Source organism: Drosophila albomicans, chromosome X (assembly GCF_009650485.2).
Source record: "Drosophila albomicans strain 15112-1751.03 chromosome X, ASM965048v2, whole genome shotgun sequence".
NCBI lineage: Eukaryota > Metazoa > Arthropoda > Insecta > Diptera > Drosophilidae > Drosophila > Drosophila albomicans.
This window is the reverse complement of record NC_047627.2, coordinates 23,271,178-23,293,225: the sequence shown is the minus strand read 5'-3', so window position 1 is coordinate 23,293,225 and position 22,048 is coordinate 23,271,178. Positions and strand designations below refer to the sequence as shown.

Below are 22,048 nucleotides of genomic sequence, written 5' to 3'. Positions count from 1 at the left end.
AACGCACAACTCACGCAAATGTCAATCGATATATTTTCTTAAACAAAACTACGTAACACAAGGTAGAGAACAACTTTGACATTATAATTAACGAAATTTCATTCACTATAATGTACAACAATTTGTTGGAGTAATTTCGTTGCTTTTTGGCAATTAAAAATGCTTATGTCACCTTACTTAAATATTTTAATTAACTACCATTAATAGATGACATCATACTGAATGACGTGACACGACACTTGAGCCCACAGCGCGTGACACGCAACTGCAGTTCACAAAGCACGATGCACTCGTCAACTTCTGGAGGTCAACTTCAGACTTTTGATTTGAGTGGGGAGCGATAGTAGCAATGATAGCGATAAAGAATCAACAGCAATTGAAGAATGTACTTTAGAGGAATAATTCGTTTATTTATTGAATACATTGAAATGCATACACGAGTTGTTCTCAATTTGTTTTTGTTTTTTGTATTTTTTTGTTGTTTTTATCATTTATATTACTTTGTATTTGTTTAAATAAATAAGATACATACGTTTAATCAATAATAGCAGTATTTATCGTGCAAATTTGATAAGCATAATAATGTTTTACTTGTTTTGCTTCTTTCTCTTGCAAAAGTTGTTTGCTTTTTGCTTTTCATTTTTGTTTTTTTTTTTTTTTATGAAATAAGGTTGCATTAAATATATGAAAAAAATATATGTATTTTTTGTTTTGTTGTTTTTCTGTTCATTTTTTGTTTTTCTTGTTTTAATTAGCTGCTCTTAATGTTGTCCATTTACTTTTTCTTTAAAGTAAAAAACGATCTGCGCTTTGGTTCGTCCTTTTGTGAAGTAGCTGGCAAAGTCTGGGATCTGCTCGCCGCGACAGCAGCCGAATCGCTTTGGGCTTTCAGTGATGAGACCCACTGGCTCATTTCGGTATCGTCGTGCGCTTGCAGCAAGAACTCGGCACCATTGGCGAGCCTGAAGAGGAGGTAGAAGAAATGTACAGAGATTAGATTCAAATTAGAAATATAAAAGAAATTATTAAAAAACTTACTTGACTCGCAGCACATGCTTCTTCTTCGTGTAATCACTGGCAATATCAATGGCAGCGCCCTGCAGATCGTAGCTGGGTTCGCTGCGGAAGGTCAATTCGGGATTACTCTTGTAACCCTTCTGATCTTTGAAGAACGAGACGCGTCCGGCTCTTGCAGCCATGTAAACCTAAAAGACGAACAAGTTTAGGTTTTTCTTTTCTATATTCAGTTTTACCATGCATTACCTTATCCCAAGATCTGTTGGATGCCTTCTTGGTGGCCGATTCCCATTCGTGCTTTCGTGTCACATAACCTTCCTGACCATCTCCAGCAGCTGGTGTGGCGCCACGTTCTATACACAGGGAAACATAAATATACGATATTAATTTCAACTGTGACACAAAAATAATTGATTATATTATAGACAGACAACGACGAGCGACTCCATGTTTGATTCGTTTGATTGGTAGCTATAATAAGTATGATGAGTGGTTAATTAGGTTATAAGGAGCAAGAGAGTTATACCTGTTTGTGTTTCGACAACGCGCTCAACGTCGACGGCTGTGTCTGCAGCGGCTGCGTTAGTTAGTTAGTTGATTGATTGATTTGATTTTGTGGGATTAATCCGTTGATTGTTTCGTTTTTAGTAAGCATGAGTGAATGAGATGGAATTGTTCAGATTTTTAATTGGTTATACACACGAGATCGAGTTTTGATTGGATCAAGATTAGATTTCTAGTTCAGGAGGGGCTTGTTAACATTAACCGCTTTTCAGATTAGTTCTACGTGCTTTTTCGGGGTGGGAAGGAATGAATGCTAACGAAAGAGGTGAGGTGAGGTCACATAGAACACATGTAAGAGCATAAAAGGAGGATAAATAGTAAGGCATATCATATCGTACCTGCTTCATCATGGGCAATGCCCACATCGACATCGTCACGACGCTCCGCATCACGTTTGGCCTGCTCCGCCGCTTCGGATGCCGCCTTAGCCTCCTGTTCCTCCTTGATGCGTTGTCGCTCAGCCTCCTCAGCCATCTCTTGGCGCCTCTTCATTTCCTTAAGCTCAAACTGCAAGCATCGATGTACATAGTCAATGATAAAACGTACACGGAATTTTGATGAAGGGAGAACTTACCGTTGTCAAACGCTCAAGGGCACTGAAGCGCTCCTCCTGTGCCGCAGCGGACTTTTCGAATGCCTCGTGTTTCTTGATCAGATTCTCGACCTCGTCGATGGTGTGTCCCAGCTCGGAAGATAGCAGGTAAGGCTCCTGGGCAATAAGCCAAGCCTCGGCAACGGCAGCATCTCTGGCGAATTGATACACCTCCAGGACTGCAAATCGGAATTGGGTTAGCAAACTTATTCAAGAGGTACAACAACAAAAAACAATAAAAGAGCTACTCACTTAGCTGAAGGTTCTCCCATCGCTCTTCCCAGCGTCGCAGCAGCGCGTTGCGACTGTTGTTTAGCTGCATCAGGCGATCCTTAATATCAGCGGACGCATAATGGTTGCGGGTGAGCAACTCCTTGCCCAGCGATATGCACGCACCGAAGTTGTCCTCGCGTGTATCGATCTCGGCCTTCAGGCTCTGATGGTTGTTCATAAGCAGCTCGACGCCGGAGACGTCGCGCGGCTTCTCCGATGTGTTCATTTGACGCACCAGATCCTCCATCCAGATGGTGAGAATGCGCACCATGTTGAAGAAGCGGAACAAATCGCCGGTGTCGGCCAATTTCTGTTTGCGTGCATCGCACATGGCCTGCAAATTGTCCCAGGCATGCAACACTTCCTGCTCCCGATTGGTAATCTCCTTGGCCTTGTCACCGGCATAGGCATCCTGTAGCTTGGCGGACTCCTCCTGGATTTGCTGCACCTGCGAGTACAGTGTGGTGAGGTCCTGCAGGAAATTGTAGTGCTTGCGCTGCAGTGTCGACACGGAACCAGCATCGCGACCCAGTTCATCCGATACACCGTGCTGCTTCTCGAGGATGCGACCGAGCACATCCTTGCAGTCATGGAAGAATTTGTGCAGTTCCCGTGAAGCGGCCAGCATTTGGGTGCGAGTCTCGATCAGCTCGAGCAGATCCTGCCACGACTCATTCAAGTTATCCTTCCACTCGGCAATCGTAGCGGAGTCCGAATGTCCCGCCTGTATCAGATTATCGGCAATACCATTCACCTTGGCCACCCGCTCACCGCCAACGGCTTCGGTGTCGCGGGCAAACTCATTGAAGCGCTCCGACAGCAGCGTCACGTGATCGAAGTCCTGTCCCAACTCCTGGGAACCGGCAACCACCTCACGATCGGTAATCCATTGCTCCAGATCATCGACCTCGCGACTGAGCATGAACAGCTGCAGGGCCTCGTTGAGACGGGCACGTCGCTCACCGGCCAGGTCCTTGAGACCGGCATAGAGTTTGTCCAGCTGGGATTGCTTGACGGCAACGGCGTCGCCACTGGAGACATCATCGCTGCTAAACTGACGCGCCACCTCGCCCAGCTGGCGAATGGTGTTGGCGTAGTCCTCGACCGATTGCTCCAGATTCTCGTGTTTCTTCATCAGATTCTGGGCACTGATCTCATCCTTGCCGCGGTCCTCGACCATCATGTAGAGCTCCTGTTCGCTCATCCACGACTCGGCCTCTTGGGCATCGAAGAAGTACTGTTGCACCTTCTCCGACTCGAGCAAATGCTTCTTGCGGTTCTCGATGGCGTCCTTCAGCTCCTGCCACTTTTGTGTCAAGTCGCTGATCAGCGCCTCGAATTTCTTGGCATCCTCATGACCCTCGTCAATCAGCTTGCGGCCATTGTTGCAGATGGCATTGATGCGTGGCTCGTGGTTATCGATTTCGGTGGCCAGCGATTGGTTCTTCTTCTTCAGCACATGGACATTGAAGAGGGAGTTGCCATAGTCGGTGGAATTGGCCACCGGCAGCTTCTCATCGATCCACAATTTCTCATCCTCGACATCGCGACAGAATTGGAACGCCTCCTTCTTCTTCTCCAGCTGCTTTTGGCGCTCCAACAATGGCGCCTTGATCTTCTCAAAGCGCTCGAGCACCGCCGTCTTCTTAACCACAATCGGTTCGATTTTCTCCTCAGGCACCGTCTTCTGCAGATATTCGGTCTGCTTGTCAATCTCCTCCACCTGTCGGGCCTTCACGGCCATCTGTGTCTGAATGACCTGTTGCTTTTGCATAAGTATATTGACCGAGGTCAAATCGTTGGCAGTGTCGCCGCTGACAATTTGCTTCTCCAGATCGGTGATGTACGAGTCAATGTCATCGCAGGTCTGTTGGACGAGCACCTCGCGATTGGCATCGAACAGCAGGGCTCCCTTCTCCTTGGTGTGCACCTCGAGGTCATCGAATTGCTTGGCCAGCTCCTTGAGCTTCGGCTCGATGACATCCTTGAATTCGGGCTTCTCCTTTGACAGCTCCTGTGCGGATTTTTCAGCCTCATAGAGACGCTCCTTGTTGGCAGCGATCTCAGCCTCAAAGGCCTGATGCCTGGTCCACTTGGAGTGAATGGTCTTGGCGCTGCGGTATGTCTCATCCTGCGATGTCACATACTTCTCCTGCACCCATTCGGCCAACTCCTCCAGATCCTGCAGGAATTCGTGCAATTTCACCTGGTTCTTGAGCTTCTCGTGCTGATCCAATGCACGCTGGCGATTATCATCGCGACGTCCGGTAATGTTCTCGGCCCGCTTGCCAATCTTGTCGGCATCGAAGTGCTCCTTCTCCACCAGCGTATCGGCGACCTGCAGCAGTGTGTTGATCTTATCGTCGTTGGCCTCCATGGTGGTAAGGAACGCTTCGTGACGCTTCAGCTGATTTTCTGCCTGCTCCAGATTAACCGGAGTGTCGTCCTTGCTGAGGAAATGCTCCTGCTGGCTGAGCAGCACTTCGGTCTGGCGTGCATCCCGATTGAACAGTTGCTGATCGAGACTCTGGGAGAGCAACACCTGGCGATTCTCCCACATCTGGTGCAACTCCTCCCAGCCATCCTTGAGGGCATTGAGACGCTCGCGCAGGAACATGTACTGCGGATCGTCGGTGGTGCTGCCCTCGGAGGTCAAACGTTCACCGTACTCCATCATCACCTTGTAGTCCTCGGTGTAGTTGTCAATCTCCTCGCGGATGGACTGATGCTGGTTGAGAAGCTTCTCAGCTTCGGGCAGTGACGTGGGTGTATCCTCCGAGGCCACATCGGTCTGGGTCTTGGTCAACCAGGTCTGGAAGTGATCCAGATCGCGCAAGAAACGATGGACATCGCCAGCTTCCTCCAGCTTGGAGTCACGCTCCTTCAGCATCTGTGTGAGCTGCTCCCAGATGAGTTCGATTTGTGCGATACGCTCACGAATGAGTTGTGCCTCCTCGGGATGATCCACCTCAATGCTGTCCGCCTCACGTCCCAGGCTCGAGAGTTTCGCCTGAATGGCGGCCAGATCGCGATCCATGCCGCTAAGGCGACGCTGCAGTGTCATCACACCGGTCAGATCCATTTCGAGGCTGTCGGTTTCGGTGAGGATGCGTTTCTTGTCCTCGATCCACGAGATTGTCTCGCGGCACTCAATGTAGAAGGTCTGCACACCGTGCGCGGACTTCAGGTCATCCATCTTGGCCTCGGCCTTCTCGCGCAGCGTCGACCACTCCTGGTTCAAATGATTCTGGCGCTCCAGGATCTCATCGGAGTTGGGATGCTCGACATGGAGCAGCTGGCGAGCCAACTGATTGACGACAGCCACGCGCGAAGCATTGGCATTCATCTCCTTGTCGAAGCCCTCGAAGCGATGCTTCATGATCTCCACATCCTCGATATCCTTGCCGGGCACCATGGTATCCAGCATCTTGGTCTTCTCCTTGATCCATTGCTCGACGCCATCAGCCTCGGACATCAGCTTGTACAAGCTGAGTGCATCCAGCAGACGCTGCTTGCGGAGCTTGGCCAGCTCCGTGAGCTCCTTGTACCGCGAATCGATGGCCTCCAAACGCTTGTCCACATTCGCCTTCTCCGGCTCGTTGAGCTTAAGGGTCTCGGCCTGCTTGTGCAGAGCATCAATAACCTCGGCGTAGTTCTTCAGCTCATCGGCAACATCTTTGTGCTTCTTGAGCAGCGACTGAACGTTGGCCTCGTCGCGACCCACATCCTCGCTGGAGACAATGCGCAGCGTGTCGAGCATCCAGTTGTCGACGTCATCGGCATCGGCAAACAGCTGGAAGTACTCGACGGCATTCTCGAGTCGCTGTCGCCGATATTTGGTGAGATCGAGCAGATGATCCCACTTGGAGAGAATCTCCTTTAGGCGATCCTTGATACGATCGGCACCAAAGTGACCCTCGGTAATGAGTTCGGCGCCCACCTTGGCCACATTCTGCAGCTGGGGATCGTGCGAGGTGATCTCCGATTCGAGGGCTTTGTGCTTGCTCAACAGCAGATTGACTGTGGTGAGATCATGACCGATCTCATCTGTCGACACAATCTGCTCCTTCTCCTTGATCCAGTTCTCCTCATCGGCGGTGTCCCAATAGAATTGCCAGAGCTTGCGGCTCTCCTCCAATCGGCTGCGTCGCTCAACAGCCAAACGCACCAGCTCAGCGTAGGCATCCTCCAGCTGCTGGACGCGGCTGACAATGATCTCGGGATCGCAGGGTTTGTACGATTCGGGATCGTCGCTGAGGAACTTCTGGGAGTTCTGTACAACGACCTTGACCCGTTCGCCCAGAATGTTAATGTCGGCTTCGACGAGCGAGTGCTTCTGCAGCAGATCCTCGACGCCCATCAGGTGCTTGCCATAGTCGTCGGTCATCAGGAGTTGCTTGATCTCCTCCATGTTGTCGAGAATGTAGAGCATCTCCTGGAAGTTCTGCTGCAGCTGCAGCGAGATCTCCAAGCGCATGCGGCGAGCACGCAACAGCTCCAGCAGATACGTCCACAAACGCATCACGTTATCCTTGCGCAACAGAATGCGTTTCACATCGTGATACCGCTCCGACTCCAGCTCATCGCAAACGGCGACAACAGCTTGCACACGCTCCTCGTAAGCAAAGATGTCGGTCTCAATGGCCTCGTGCTTCTTGGCCGCAGCCTCGACGGCGGCCAGATCGAAGCCGAAGTTGTCCTGGCTGACGAGACGTTGATTCTCCGATAGCCAAGTCTCGCGCATCGATGCCTTGCGATCGAAGCGGGCGGCCAACTGCTCCAGTTTCTCCTGGCGGATGAGTTCCTCACGGAGCGCCAACTCACGTTCGTGTTCGGCCTTCTCGAGGCGTTCCCAGGCCTTGTTAATATCGGATATCATTTTACCCTCCTTGGGCGTGTAGGGTTTCTGATTGTTGGCGCGCATCTTCGACTGCAGAGTGAACAGCAGCACCTCCAGATTGCCCTTCTCCACAAACTTGGGCGGCTTCTCGATGGTGCGATAGTTGGAGAATTGTGCCAATTGTCCCTGGACACCAACCAGCGAGTTCTCAAACTCACGTTCGCCCAGAGACTGTATCGTTGTCTCGATCCACTTGAGCAGATCGCTGGTAAAGTGCTCATAGTCATGGATCATCTTGTCGTTCTCCATGGCAATGCCAACGACCTTGCCAATACGCTTGCCCTGCACCGTCTCCTGCTTCAGTTTGCTGAAGTAGTGATAGTAGGTGACCACGTAGGTGATGATTGATTTCTCATCGGGATGCTCGACGAAGACATCCTCGGCATCGAGCAGCTTGGTCAGTCCCAGCTTATCCTCGGCGACATCGAAGGCATTGTTCAGATTGTGGATGCCATTCGTTTTCGATAGCTTCTCAAATTGCACTAGATCTGGACGGTGTTTGTGTATGATGGCATTGAAGGCGAGGCCATCGCGCCACGATGTTGTAAAGTTCCGCACATTCACGTTGTGGTAGCCAGCGGTCTTCATCTGACACCAGAGCAGCAGGGCGTCCTTGGCGGACTTGGTCTCCTTGTTGTCGACCTCCTCGATGGTGATATCTTGGATCTACATTGGGATCAAGCATTAATTGGTTAGTGGGTGCGTGGATTAGATCTAGTCTAGGATTGAGAACAAAATTCAAAGCTAAGAAAAAGTAGGGCTATCTCTGTTAACTAATCTGCTGTTGATTTGTGTAAATTTCTTACATTACTATCGGCAAATAGGATCTAAATCATGTCTTTACTTAATCAACTAATAAATTAAAGAACATGAAATTGATTTATCTTATTTTAAGGTTTGTGAAACAAACTAAAATTATCCCTGGGATGTTCCCAAGTTCCCTTCGAAAGACCTCGACCTACTTAGTGTGCGACATGTAAAGACAAAAACTCACCTGGAAACGCAAGATAATCGTCCAGATAAGGCCGAGATTGAGGGATGCGTTGCCATCGACAATGTCGTGGGAGCCAATGTTCTCGAGATGGACGCGCTGTTCACGCAAGAACTGCAGAGCCTTGTCCACATTCTCCAGGCAATGTATACGCATCTTGCCCTTCGTGGGCTTGGGCAATCTTTCGCCGGAGAGGACCTCGAGCAGCTTTATCAAGTGCTTGCCATCCCGCATGTCCACATAGAGATCGGCGATGCGGCAGTTGACACGGCACAAATGCGAGTTCACCCATTTGGTGAATGTCTTCTTCTGTACGCTCTCACGCTCCTCGGCGAGCGCCTTGATGCGGGATCTCTCGAAGAGCCGGCTGCTGGAATTGCCGCCATCGTATTCGTATTCATCGATATATTCGTTGCCAGGACCCTGACTGGGGTCCCATCGAACAATTGAAATGTCCGTCGTCATTTTAGCGCCTCTTGCAAATTGTCCACAATTCGAACCGCAAAGAATTCAATTTTGTTCTATTCCAAATTCCACAAAAACCGAAAATGAAATCTCAAAGAATAACTGCAAAAATAGAGAGAAGAAACGAAACAATGATGTATAAGAAGATAAAATATATTACTTAAAATGTGTATTATTTCATCGTTTAATTTAACTAAATTTTTTAATGTCAACTTTCTACAGTTGTCTTCCATTTTTAAATACTTAAATACACACACAACTTGAATAATTATTCACTATTCACACAGCAGTTCATATGCAAGTGGGTGGGAGGTGCCTCCCACTCCATTCCATTCTGGCTCTCTCTCTTTCTCTCTGTCCCCTCTCATTATGCGCTGATTCATAAGACACAATGGCGTCACATTGAGTGGCCCGCGGGTCGCGCCTGGGTCAACTGTTCACTGTCCACTAACAATTGTCGCTCACTGTCTGTGTCTGTGTGTGTGTGTGTGTGTGCGTATGGGGAGGAGAGTGTGACCGTATGTGTGTGCGACTGTTTATTATTTTAGGTTGATAGTTAACGCGATTACATCACGCCCCATCCGCAATAATGCCATTCTCAATTCTCATTTCAATTTCAATGTGCGACAAAAAAAAACACAGAGACAGGTGGACGGTGGAGTGGGGGGTAGGGGAGATAGGAATGGTCAAATTGCAGGAAATTCAATTCACAAAAAACTATCGGAATGACCGAAATGTGACATACATATGTATACATATATCTGTGTGTGTGTGTGTGTGTGTGTATACAGATAATACACACACAGTAGATTCGTACACCTTCGTCGGCAACTGCAAGTGTATTTTGACCTTTATTTCATGCTCTGCAGGTCATTCCCTTTCACGCTATATACACAGAAACACACACACTCACGAATGCTTACATAGATGTGTATATGCTAGAATATGTATTTTGAGTGGGGCCAATTATGTGTGTGTGTTTTTTATAACACATCTCAGTTGAAATTGCACTGGAAGCAGTTTGTTGTTTTTGTTGCCTTGCTGATTTAATTTGTGTTCTCAATGGGCATGAGCTAATTTTGCAACAACAATGAATTAGCGAAAACAACAACATCGAGAAGAAACAATATGATTTTTAGCACACATAACTTTATTTACATATGAAAACACACACACACACACAAGCATACAAACTCATACACGCATTGCCGCAGCTCTATTATCTATTACGTAATATTTTGCTGATTATAACGAAAACGAAGCTTAAAACTTGCCGACAAACGAGTAAGCGAGAGAGCGAACACAACGAAAACAGAGCGAACACAACAACAGAACACAAGCAACAAACCAAACCAAACCACACACATACACAAGCAAACAAACAACAAACAGGCGGCACACGCACGCCAAGCCAAAAGAGAGCGAAAAAAAACTAAGAAATATGAACAGAGAGAGCATCTGTGTAGCGGGAGAGCGCAAAGATGAGAGAGAATGACCGAGCAGGGTGACTGCCAAAGGGCAGCGGGTGGAAGCGGGAGCAGCAGCGCTCTCAATAAATGGGGTAGGTTTCGAACGCAGCTCAGACAGCAGGCGAAGCCGAAGCCGACGGCGAAGGCAGGCAACTTTGCAATTATGATTGCATACACACGTACAGACGTAATATGTGCGTGTGTTGATCTTGTTATGCTAGAAGTGAGTTCATCACATTGATTTGATTAGCGAGAGGCGCGGCTGGCACTTGGGGAATGCGACATGGAAATGTGGAAGATGGGGCTTGGAGGGAGTTGTGTAATTGTCGTTCAATTAAACAGGGCATCGCATAGTCAGTCAAATGAACTCTGCTCGAACTTTAACTGGCGCTCAATGCAAACCACCACCGAGCAGTGAAAACTCCAAATGTACAATGTATATATGTGTGTATGTATTTTTTTTTTATTGCGTTGCCTTACTTTGTATTTGGTTTAGATGTGGAAAACCAGTTTCCAGTCAGTCGCAAAAGTAATTTACTTTTTTTTGTTTTAACAAACAATCGCTCAAATAACTTTGAGGCTTCTCCACACGAAGACACACATACACACGCACGCATGAAGCACTCACTCGACACACATACAACACACAGATACGTTTACATATGTATGCGTACGAAGCTACATCATCAGAGTACGTGCTTATTACCTTACAACTGTACAATTTGAGTTATGGCCGTTGATTTGTCATGTTTTCATTTTTTGTATTCTTTTTTTTTTGGCCTGTCGACGGCGGCAGCACAAATAAACAAGGTGGGCCCCAAAACCTAAAAACTCGCAACTCACACATGCACGTTTGTTTATGTGTGATGTATGTGTTTCAAATATGGACAAGTGCAGCACACACACTTGAACACAGCAGGCAGTTTGTGTTCGATTCTTTCCACCGTCCGTCCCCATTCCCGTTGTGTATCGATAAACAACTTCAAATTCAACTCGTGACCTCTTGGAAGGATTTCCTATTTTTACATGGGGCGTGTGTGGCGTATGACGTGTGTGTTTGTGTGCGTGTGCACGTAACTGTATTTCAAAGTGCATTTCGCTTTAATGTGAATGAGTGAAGAAAAATCGAGTGGAGAGAGCGAAAGAGAGAGCAGTGACAGGAGAGAGCAGGCCAGTGTGATAGATATAGTGCGTGCAAGTGTGTGTACGATTAAAAAAAAAACATATGTAGGTGTGTGTGTATATATCTCGATTAAATATTGTCATTTATCGGACATTTGCTTCGGTTTCCGCGGCTCTGACGCAAACATTGAATATTGCCCAATTATATGTGTGTGACACAATTTTGATGTTTTGATTTTCGATTTAATTCACAATTACAAAAAAAAATTAATAGAATTTAATTCAAAAAAATTCGTTTACTAGTCATCCGACAATTCGATAGGCGTAATAAGCAGCACACACCACTCTGCACACAACACACTCGCACATATATTCTACACTCACGACTTGACTCGACTCTACGCTATGCTCTCACAACAACAACACATCTCCACCTCCTCACACACACACATATACAACGAACAAGCACTGTGAATGATGTCATCAACGCTAGCAGCGACGGCGACGTACGATAGTCGGGAGCAGGCAATTTTAATCGATGATGTTTTTATTATGTAGCTATGTATGATTGTATATGTGTTATGTACGTATGTTTGTATGTACGATGTGTGATATGCGAGGCGAGCCATGCATAGTATATTTTCTTCTTTTTTTTTTGCAATATATATGTGGATCATATATCTTGCGACTCTTTTATTAGTTATTTAATAGAGTTACACTCGGCTGGAATCAAATGACTTTTGCTCGCTCAACTCTGTCCCACATTCATTGCTGAGTTTGAGATACTTTTCTTTTTAGGTGTATTAAGCACTAAGCACTGAGCGCACTAGGGCGTTGGTCTATCGTACAATATTTATTTTTCCCGACGACGTTTGAGTTTTCTTTTTGCATTTTGTTTTCACACTTGCGCCACTTTCACTTACCTACTCGGCAAACTTGCTGTTCAATTTTCCCTAATTGATTCATAAAACATACAATTCACATAGAATTCTTCACGTTATTTTTATTTTTATTCACATTTATTCTTTGCGGCCGACTTGCGAGTAAAAAAAAAAGTGACTGCTGAATGCGAATGAAAAATGTATGTATCAGTCTGGGTGCTAGAGCTGGCAATCGGTTCGTTGTTTATCGATTCATTTTTTGGAATCGATGAATATATAAATGCAGCCTCCAAGTAAATATACTAAAATATACCACTATGAGATGGCGCCAATTTTTGAACTACATTTTTCTTTGCAGACAATTGGGAACAACTTGGCGACCACTTTTCAAATTAAACCAGTATTTCGCACATTTAGAGTATTTAGTAATGTTGTCATATATAATTGAAGCATTCGTATCTTAAATTGGTCACATTACCAAACAAATTTATTAAAAAAAATATAGTTAGGGTACAATTTTATTATATAATAAATACAAATGGCTACTATAAAAATAAAAAACAATATGAAAAGTGTGTAATATACCACTTTAATTGCCACACAGAAGTATATATCGTTTGTCACAAGTAATGTTTATGTATCGAGTTGGCAGCGCTGTTTAGCCGGCTAAATATATGCTGCGGCAAAAAAATTCAATATCTGACCTAAGAATTATATTTAATTAGTTAAATTTTTTTTGGACAATTATAATGCAAAAACAAATGTTAAATGTTAGCGCTTGTTGTTGATATAATAAATAATAATAATATAATAAATCGATATCGCGATAGTCGATGCCACTGCACTACAACCAACAAAACTATTATTGTTTTTAACTGCAGTATAATGAATGAATAGATAAATAAGACAAAATACAATTTGTTTACTGAGCTGAATTTTTTCAAATTCAAACACAAGTGCATAAGCATAATTGTGAATATGCAATTTAGCGCCAAAAAATACTGAAAGCAGTCTACTCGTTATCGATAAGCAACAGAAGCCGGCATCGATACCTCTGGCTTGGTCGATGTTGCAGCGCTGTTTTATTTTGGCCCTCTAGTGGCAAATAGTGTGTGCGTGTGTGTGCTGACGACGGATACGCTGTCCAAATCCAATCGAACACAAATTGACATTATTATTCTGGCAACAGGTTGCAGTCCAGCTACAGCCAACAAATGCCGGTGCGCACGTACGATGTGACGGAGCGCGTCTTCACCGCGATGCAGACGCTGGACATCACATCGCTAGCCGGTTATCCAGAGCACGAAATACGCCCGGTGCTGCCGTCGCTAGTGCGGATGAGTTTGCTCTCACCACTGGACAACACGGAGGGTTCAATGGAGTCGCGCAAACAAATACTGGCCGTGCTCATTGGCATCGAGGTGGTGAACAGCATTGTGTCCTATCTGCAGGTGAATTACCATGAGCTGGAGAACGATCTGAAAAAAGAGCTGCAGACGCGACAAAAGAATTCGGCAGCCAACTTCATGGATGCCCAGCAGCAGCAACAACAGCAACCGCAACCGGAATATGGCCTCCAATCGGGTATCGCCTTGGGATTTGAACGCGCCGATGTGGCGCGCAAAGTGCGTGTGGTGCTCTCCGAGATTTTCAATCTACAGCAGCAGCTAACGAATGCCAATGCCGGCGGCTCTGGCTCCGGTTCCGAGTCGAAGGCGGCCACAGCAACAACCAACAACGCCGGCAGCAGCTCAGGCGGTGGCAGCAGCCCAACGACGGCGACTTTGCTGCAGGCGACGCACTCGGAGATGCTCGACGATGGCATCTATCTGGAGGAGGTGGTCGACATACTGTGTATTGCGCTCGCCGAGCTGCCGTCGCTGCTCAACATACTGGAGCTAACAGACGCCTTGGTCCAGGTGCCAAACGGTTATCGCATTGTTTGCGCCTTGGTGGCCAATTTCCCGGATTGCTATCGCGATGTGGTGTCGCATGTGATTGCCAACTGTGATGAGGAGGCGGCCGATGGCAAGCAGCGGCTCTTGCTGCTTATGTCGCTCAGCGAAATGAATCCATCGCAGGCGCTGGCCAATCGTTCCATGTGTGTGGAGATGCTCAAAGTGCCGTCGTTCATGCTCAAGCTGGCGCTTAAGCATCCCGATGATTTGGTGAGTGAATGGAATGATGTGGAGTTAGTACTTCAATCTATAAACATATCGTCTTCCCCCTCTAGATTGCCTTCCTCACCGGTTTGCTGCTGGGCAACGATCAGAATCTGCGCTCCTGGTTTGCGCTCTACATTCGCACCAGCCAGAAGCGGAAGGGTGATGCACTGAATCTGGTGCGTGTCGAGCTGCTGCAGAAGATCGTGCGCATCACAAGCAAAGCTGCTGAACTGAAGGACTTCAATCTGCAGGGCGCCGTCCTGTTGCGTTTGTATTGTGCCCTGCGTGGCATCGGAGGACTGAAGTTCAATGATGACGAGATCACAGCGTTGTCCCAGCTGGTCACGAGCTGCCCCAAGGCGACGCCATCGGGCGTGCGCTTTGTCACGCTGGCGCTGTGCATGCTCATCGCCTGCCCCTCGCTAGTGTCCACCATACAGCTGGAGAACAAGGCGGTCGAGTGGCTCCAGTGGCTGATCCGTGAGGACGCCTTCTTCTGCAAGCGCTCTGGGTCGAGCAGCTCCCTGGGAGAGATGCTCCTGCTGTTGGCCATACACTTTCACAGCAATCAGATCACGGCCATCAGCGAGATGGTCTGCTCCACGCTGGCCATGAAGATCCCCATCCGGCCGAACAGCACCAATCGGATCAAGCAGCTGTTCACCCAGGATCTGTTCACCGAACAGGTTGTTGCATTGCATGCAGTGCGGGTGCCGGTGACGCCGCAATTGAATGGCACCATTCCGGGATATTTGCCGGTGCACTGCATCCATCAGCTGCTCAAGTCGCGCACGTTCCTCAAGCACAAGGTGCCGATCAAGTCGTGGATCTTCAAGCAGATCTGCAGCTCGGTGCGTCCGGTGCATCCGGTGATGCCCGCTCTGGTCGAGGTGTTTGTCAACACGCTAATCATACCGAATCCCACGGGCAAGATCAGCATCGATCACATGCATCGTCCGTTCACAGAGCTCGAGATCCTGCACGTCTTTCGCACCTCCCCGCTCACCTTCTTCGCCGAGGAGCTGCAGTCGGAGAGCTCCGATGAACTGGCCCAGGTCGAGGTGAGTTGTCCACTTACCTCGCAGCTCCTGATGATCTACTACCTGATGCTGTACGAGGACACCCGGCTGATGAATCTGAGTGCGTTGGGTGGTCGCAAGCAGAAGGAGTACACCAACAATTTCCTCAGCGGTTTACCCCTCAAGTATCTGGTGCAGAAGGCGCATCAATACCACAGCGATTACCTCTCGCTCTTCCATCCGCTGCTGCGTCTCATCATCTCCAATTATCCGCATCTCAGCATGGTCGACGACTGGCTGGAGGAGCACTATCTGGGCGGCAGCTCATCGCTGCAGCACGTCAATCACGAGCTCAAGCTGGAGCTCCTCGAACGGGCGTTGAACATGCTCAAAGCCAAGCCCCAGCTGGCGATACGCATCTTTAAGCGTCTGCTGCAGTTGCCTCCCGAATCGTTGGCTCAGTATGCGCCTAAGCTGGTCGAGCATCTACCCCACGTGTTTGCCAAGGATGTGCCACGCTACGTCAAGGATCTGTACAACGATCTGTGGCTGCGCCTCAACGCTGTGCTCCCTACCACCTTTTGGCTGATGTCGTTGCGCGCGATCACACGCAGCGCTGACTCGATGAGCAATCGTCGCAGCTTTGGCAACGAGAGTCTCCTCGAACCCATGGATGTCCTGGCGTGAGTATACCCAAGAGATTACTCTCTTGTCCATTCTCTAACCTCTCTCTCTCTCTCTATCTTTAGTTGCCCACGTCAGGTGTTTTGCTCTCCCTACATGCTGGTTATACTGCTGCGCATCCTCAAGGGCAGCTTGGCAGCCTCCAAGACGTACCTCAATGTGCATATGCAACAGAAGCAGGTGCTCGACAAGAACGGACTTGTGCAAACCGATGCGGATCGCGAGGAGCTCAAGACCACGTTGATTGCATCGCAGGAAAGCGCCGCTGTTCACATTCTCCTCGAGGTGCTCGAGCACATGGACAGCAAGGCCTCGAGTCGCGTGGCGTTGTTGGAGCTGCGCGAGATTCAGGGCATCATCGGCAGCTATGTGCATCAGGCGTTCATCACGGAACCTTCGCTGGCCAAACTTGTGCACTTCCAGACGTATCCGAAGTCTGTGATTCCCATGATCGTGGCCAGCGTCCCGTCCATGCACATTTGCATTGATTTCGTCCACGAGTTTCTCAACGTCACCGAGATGGACAAACAGATCTTCACCATAGAGCTGACCTCGCATCTGGTGCTCAACTATTCGATACCCCGGAGTTTAGGTGTCTCCAAGTTCTGTCTGAATGTCATTCAGACAACGCTCTCGCTCCTCACTTCATCGGCCAAGTGCAAGTTCCTGCGTCACGTGCTGCCGTCGATGGTGCGTTTCGTCGAAACATTTCCCATTCTCGCAGAGGATTGTGTCAACATCCTCATGAACACCGGACGCAGCCTCCACTCGCAGTCCTCGCTGGGCGTCACCACCATGCAGATGCCCCTGACGGAGAGCGCCAAGTTGTGCTCGTATCGCGATGCTCAGCTGCACATCAACATGATCGAGGATGCCTTCAAGGTGCTCGTCGAGGCCGTCATGCAGAAGGCTGAACTCTATTAGATCTGATACCCCCCGTCTCCTCTCCTCTCTCAGTCCCTGCCTCCCTGTCCCTCTTAGTATTAAGCACAAGATACGTAGTGATTAGGCTAATTGCTGTAGTGAGTGTAAATGAAGAACTTTGCTTAACCCTTTGTCTAACGAATTCATCGCGTATTTTCTCTGTAAGTCAACAACACACAAATTGTTTCCCCAAACTGAATGTAAATAAAACACATAAACACGTCTAAGATCACAGTCATTATTTTTGTACTCTTTAAAATCTGAAATAAATCAGAAATGCATTCAAGTGTAGTGAAAATATATTGAATGAGAAATAATTGCTTTGCATTGGCTACAGGCGACTTTTCGATAAAAACTATATTTTAAAAATATACCAAAATAGCACTTAAAATATACTAAAAGTTATATTTAGTATATTCATGTACTCTATACCAAATTAAAATTCAAAATAAAACTAAAATTTACTAAAAGATATATTTGGTAAACAAATGTAGTATTTCGTTCAAATTACAGTATGTTTCGTATAGTCTAAACATACCAAATTAATATCCCAAAAATACTAAAAATATATCAAAATCTATATTAGTTAAATAAATGTGCTATTATCTTCAAAATGGAGAAAATATACTCCAATAACTGAAGCCTATATTTGGTATATCGATATACTAAAACATTCAAAATAGAGTCAATTTTTTATGGATCTGGTCATGGCTATATCTTCTCGGTTCTTGACTATGATAAAGTATATATATAATTAATGGAATCGGAGATTCCTCCTTATGCCTGTTATAATACCCTTCTACCCTATGGGTAGCGATGGTAAATATAGTCGGACATTTTAGCTATGATATATGCTCCATAAATAGCCAAAGCAAAGATATAGTATACCCATAATTTGTCTAATTTCTCATTACAAAAGTATTCTATATCTTCAATTGGAAATCTTTGATTGGTTGGCAAGATTTCTTCGGTGACTGTTTTGGCATTATCTTATCGTATAGTCTATCTATAGACCCAGGAACTGAAAGCGATTAATTGTGACGTAAGTGACATGATAAATTGCTTCACTCGACAACAGCTTTTTCCCAATCTTCCGATCACAGCGGGGGTTCTTCAATGCTATATTCTCTTCAGATTCTTTGTACTGCCTTCTCTTTCGTTCCACATCGTTTTTCTCTTTCTTTTCAATGGTATTGAAATATTTCATGACATGGTTTGTTCAGTTTTTTGTAATATTTTGTTTATTATTATACAACTAACGGTACTCTTCTTGCATTTACATATATAACATGTAAAAAATAGTTTTAAGGAATAGTTTAAAAAAAAGAAACGTGTTTCAACACGATGCACACACGACGCCAGCGTACGGGAAGAGCGAGAGATGCCATGTGTTTGGAGTAGAGTGTGGAGTGTGTTGGGGAGTAGGCAGGGAAGAGAGAGAGACGAGATCGCACATCCGAGCGCCGAGAATTGTTCTCAGAAAGGGGAATAAATGCGAAACAAAACCTCGTTGGATGCGGTGCTAACCACTCCGACTGTTTGTGTATGTGTGTGTGTTCTTGTGTGCTTTTCGGATGCACCGGAAGGAAGAGAATGCTGGTGATGGACTCGTCGTCTCTCTGTCCTTAGTTAGCCTTCGCCCAGTGTGTTTCTGACCCGTATTCTGGCGTTGTGCATCGCTGAGCCTAAACATATATGTGTAATTTGTTGTTGTTTGGGGAGTGGTGGAGGGGAGAGAAGTGAAGCGGGGGAGATGGTTTAACATCTTACATCATGCCACCCATACCGCCCATACCTCCCATGCCACCCATGCCTCCCATACCGCCCATGCCTCCAGGTGCAGCATCATCCTTGGGGATCTCGGTGACCACAGCCTCGGCGGTGGTCAGGAGCGAGGCAACGCCCGAGGCATCGGTGATGGCTGTGCGCACCACCTTGGTGGGATCGATGATACCCTTCTCAATCAAATTTCCGTATTCGCCCTTCAGCGCATCGTAACCGTAGTCACCCGACTGGGTCTCCACCTTGGCCACAACCATGGCGCCATCAACGCCAGCATTCTTGGCGATGGTCATGCAGGGCATGCGCAGCGCGCGACGCACAATGTCAACGCCAAGGCTCTGACGGGGAAAAGTCAACATTAGCAAAAGGGGAGCATAAGAGCATTGGGCATCAAGGGGAACTCACCTGATCCTCGTTCTGGGTGGCGACGGCGTCCAGTTTCTCGATGCAACGCAGCAGAGCGGTGCCACCGCCGGGAACGATGCCCTCTTCGACGGCAGCGCGTGTGGCGTTCAGAGCATCGTGGACGCGATCCTTCTTCTCGTTGACCTCCACTTCGCTGGAGCCGCCAACGCGGAGCAGGGCAACGCCGGAAGCGAGACGGGCCAAACGCTCCTGGAGTTTCTCCTTCTCGTATTCGGATGTGGTGTCGGTGATCTGTTCCTTGATCTGATCAACGCGACGCTGCACATCGTCCTTCTTGCCCTTGCCCTTCAGCAGCAGTGTGTCATCCTTGGTGATGACCACCTCGCCAACCTGACCCAGATCGCTGATCTTCACATCCTCCAGCTTAACGAGATCGGCATCATCACCAAACACAATACCGCCCGAGGCGATGGCCATGTCGGTCAATGTCGACTTGCGGTTGTCACCGAATCCGGGTGCCTTGACGGCCGCCACCTGCAGACCGATCTTCAGACGGTTCACCACCAGGGTGCTGAGGGCTTCGCCATCGATGTCCTCGGCAATGATGACGAGGGGTTTGCGCTGGGCATTGGCCAACTCCAGGGCGGGAATGATGCTCTGCACCGAGGAGATTTTCTTCTCAGACAGCAGGAGAAGGGCATCCTGGAACTCAACCTTGGCGCCCTTGGACGAGTTGATGAAGTAGGGCGAAATGTAGCCGCGATCAAACTTCATGCCCTCGATCACCTCAAGCTCATCGATCAGGGTCTTGCCATCCTTAACGGTGATGACGCCATCGCGTCCCACCTTCTTCATGGCATCGCTGATCAGCTTGCCAATGGCCTGATCACCGTTGGCCGAAATGGTGGCAACCTGGGCAATCTCCTCGGGGGTCTTAACGGGACGTGACATGGCCTTGAGGTTGTCCTTGACGGTGTCGACGGCCAGCATAACGCCGCGACGGATCTCGACGGGATTGGCACCCTTCGAGATCTTCTCGAAACCCTCCTTGGCAATGGCGCGGGCCAAAACGGTGGCTGTGGTGGTGCCATCACCGGCTTCCTCGTTGGTGTTGTTGGCCACATCCTGGACGAGCTTAGCGCCAATGTTCTGGAACTTGTCCTTCAGTTCAATGGCCTTGGCCACTGTGACACCATCCTTGGTGATCTTGGGTGAACCCCACGATTGCTCAATGATAACGTTGCGACCCTTTGGACCCATGGTGACGGCAACAGCATCGGCCAGCACATCGACGCCCTGCAACATCATGGCGCGCACCTCGGGACCGAATTTGACATCCTTGGCGTAGGAGCGCATCGCCAGCTGGCGGCTGATGGAGGTGCGTGCAAGTGAAACTGGTAGGCGGAACATCTGCAAGCAAAAGCCATTCACATTAGGGTTATCGAGAAAAACACGTGTGTGATTGCCCTAATAGGTACAATCGACCAACCACCACAATTGCATTCACATGCACTCGCTATGTTTACTTATCGCTTAACCACTCCATTACTGCAGACTCCTCCACCCCTACTGCAGCCTTTAATAGTCAACTTTGACCACAGCTCAGTTTATCGATAATGCACACACACACATTGAAAGCGAGAGCGACTTTTGTCTTCCAGAACAAATCATTTATGTAACCTCACACACACACATGCATGAAGCCATATGTTTTGAGTGTGTGTGTGAGAGCGATGCAATGTTTGTGGCTCATTATGAAATATAAACATACAATATATGAAAAACACACATAAACTCACTGCAAGCGAATTATATGCAACTTTCTCACATGGTAATTGTGAAATCGCCGCACTAGTGAAATTTCTTCAACCGGCAAGAGCAAATATAAGAAAAACATGTGCGTTCGCTGTTACGTGAGTGTTGCGTGTGTGTGTGCGTGCGTGTAAGAGCAAATTCCAATTAGAAAAGAAAATTGGCATTCTGTATGCAACGAAAACATTATTAATGTGCCAGATTGTCACTGCATATTATTAACTTGTATTTGGGTAATTGAATTCTATTGATATGATAGAAGATTCCAGAAGAAACAAGTTCGGCGCTCGCTCTCTTGCTCTCTCTCACTCACTCACTTGCTTAGCCGGCACACCACTTATATAATTCACAAACGCACACAACAATGATAATGTTAATGCAACTTAATTTTGGAAGCACACACACGCGTATTTTATGTATTGAAAAATTAAAATGAATTTACTTACTTTGTGCTGCTTATTATTTGTTGTAACAAAGTTGAAAGAAAATGTCTGTGTTGGAATTTCCAATTGAACTCGATGTAAATTAACAAGCTCACTTGCTCCAAATGTGCCGCAGGCGGACTCCTCTAACCTTAAAGACTTTTGAATGAGTGACTGACTGTGAGGCAGCGTAAGTGTGACCACAGCTATGGTTTTGACTGCCGTACCATAAACAGCTGGTTACACTCGAAAACTAATTTTTTGGTATGTAGAAAATACTTGTAAAAAGGCGCAAATATTTAAATGGTAGTTTCAATCTGTATTTTTTTGTATTAAGCAGGAAACGTCTAGACAAGTTTGTGTTACGATTCGCCCCTTCTGAAAAGTAGTAATAAAGCAGTAAAGTATCTACGCTTGTATGTACATAACATACCAGTAATGGTCACACTACTGCCAATCGAAATAGTCACATAAAGAACTACGTACGTAACGAAATAGCTTGACGAAAGTTATCACATCGATATTAACGATTACTCGATAACGATTATTTATTTAAATTTCAAACAAAAGGCGCACTAGTTGTTTGCAAATTGTATTCTT

General features: G+C 47.2%; 3 protein-coding genes across 5 annotated transcripts; 1 reads left to right on the top strand and 2 right to left on the bottom strand.

Annotated features, from left to right (window-relative positions):
- Window positions 1-639: 639 nt before the first annotated feature.
- On the bottom strand, window positions 640-12,452 carry LOC117578076 (spectrin beta chain). 3 transcript variants are annotated; one of them, XM_034263221.2, is made up of 9 exons: window positions 12,317-12,451; window positions 8,341-8,904; window positions 2,426-8,012; window positions 2,156-2,352; window positions 1,920-2,088; window positions 1,544-1,594; window positions 1,264-1,370; window positions 1,039-1,205; window positions 640-962 (listed from the first exon to the last, which is right to left on the bottom strand). In XM_034263221.2, exons 2-9 carry the CDS (start codon window positions 8,800-8,802, stop codon window positions 776-778), a joined length of 6,927 nt encoding a protein of 2,308 aa, XP_034119112.1. In that variant the 5' UTR covers window positions 8,803-8,904; window positions 12,317-12,451; the 3' UTR covers window positions 640-775. The 3 variants fall into 3 exon arrangements, with proteins under 3 accessions (XP_034119112.1, XP_034119113.1, XP_034119114.1); XM_034263222.2 differs by lacking the exon at window positions 1,544-1,594 and having other exon boundaries at window positions 12,317-12,450; XM_034263223.2 differs by lacking the exons at window positions 640-962; window positions 1,039-1,205; window positions 1,264-1,370; window positions 1,544-1,594 and adding an exon at window positions 1,623-1,834 and having other exon boundaries at window positions 12,317-12,452.
- An 858-nt stretch (window positions 12,453-13,310) lies between these two features.
- Window positions 13,311-17,381, top strand: LOC117573837 (integrator complex subunit 2). The gene is made up of 3 exons (XM_034257307.2): window positions 13,311-14,442; window positions 14,508-16,141; window positions 16,208-17,381. The coding sequence occupies exons 1-3, from the start codon at window positions 13,489-13,491 to the stop codon at window positions 17,064-17,066; spliced, it is 3,447 nt and encodes a 1,148-aa protein (XP_034113198.1). The 5' UTR covers window positions 13,311-13,488; the 3' UTR covers window positions 17,067-17,381.
- A 1,094-nt stretch (window positions 17,382-18,475) lies between these two features.
- LOC117569618 (heat shock protein 60A) lies at window positions 18,476-21,638 on the bottom strand. Its single transcript, XM_034250858.2, has 3 exons — window positions 21,473-21,638; window positions 19,254-20,624; window positions 18,476-19,186 (listed from the first exon to the last, which is right to left on the bottom strand). The coding sequence occupies exons 2-3, from the start codon at window positions 20,622-20,624 to the stop codon at window positions 18,833-18,835; spliced, it is 1,725 nt and encodes a 574-aa protein (XP_034106749.1). The 5' UTR covers window positions 21,473-21,638; the 3' UTR covers window positions 18,476-18,832.
- Window positions 21,639-22,048: the final 410 nt, after the last annotated feature.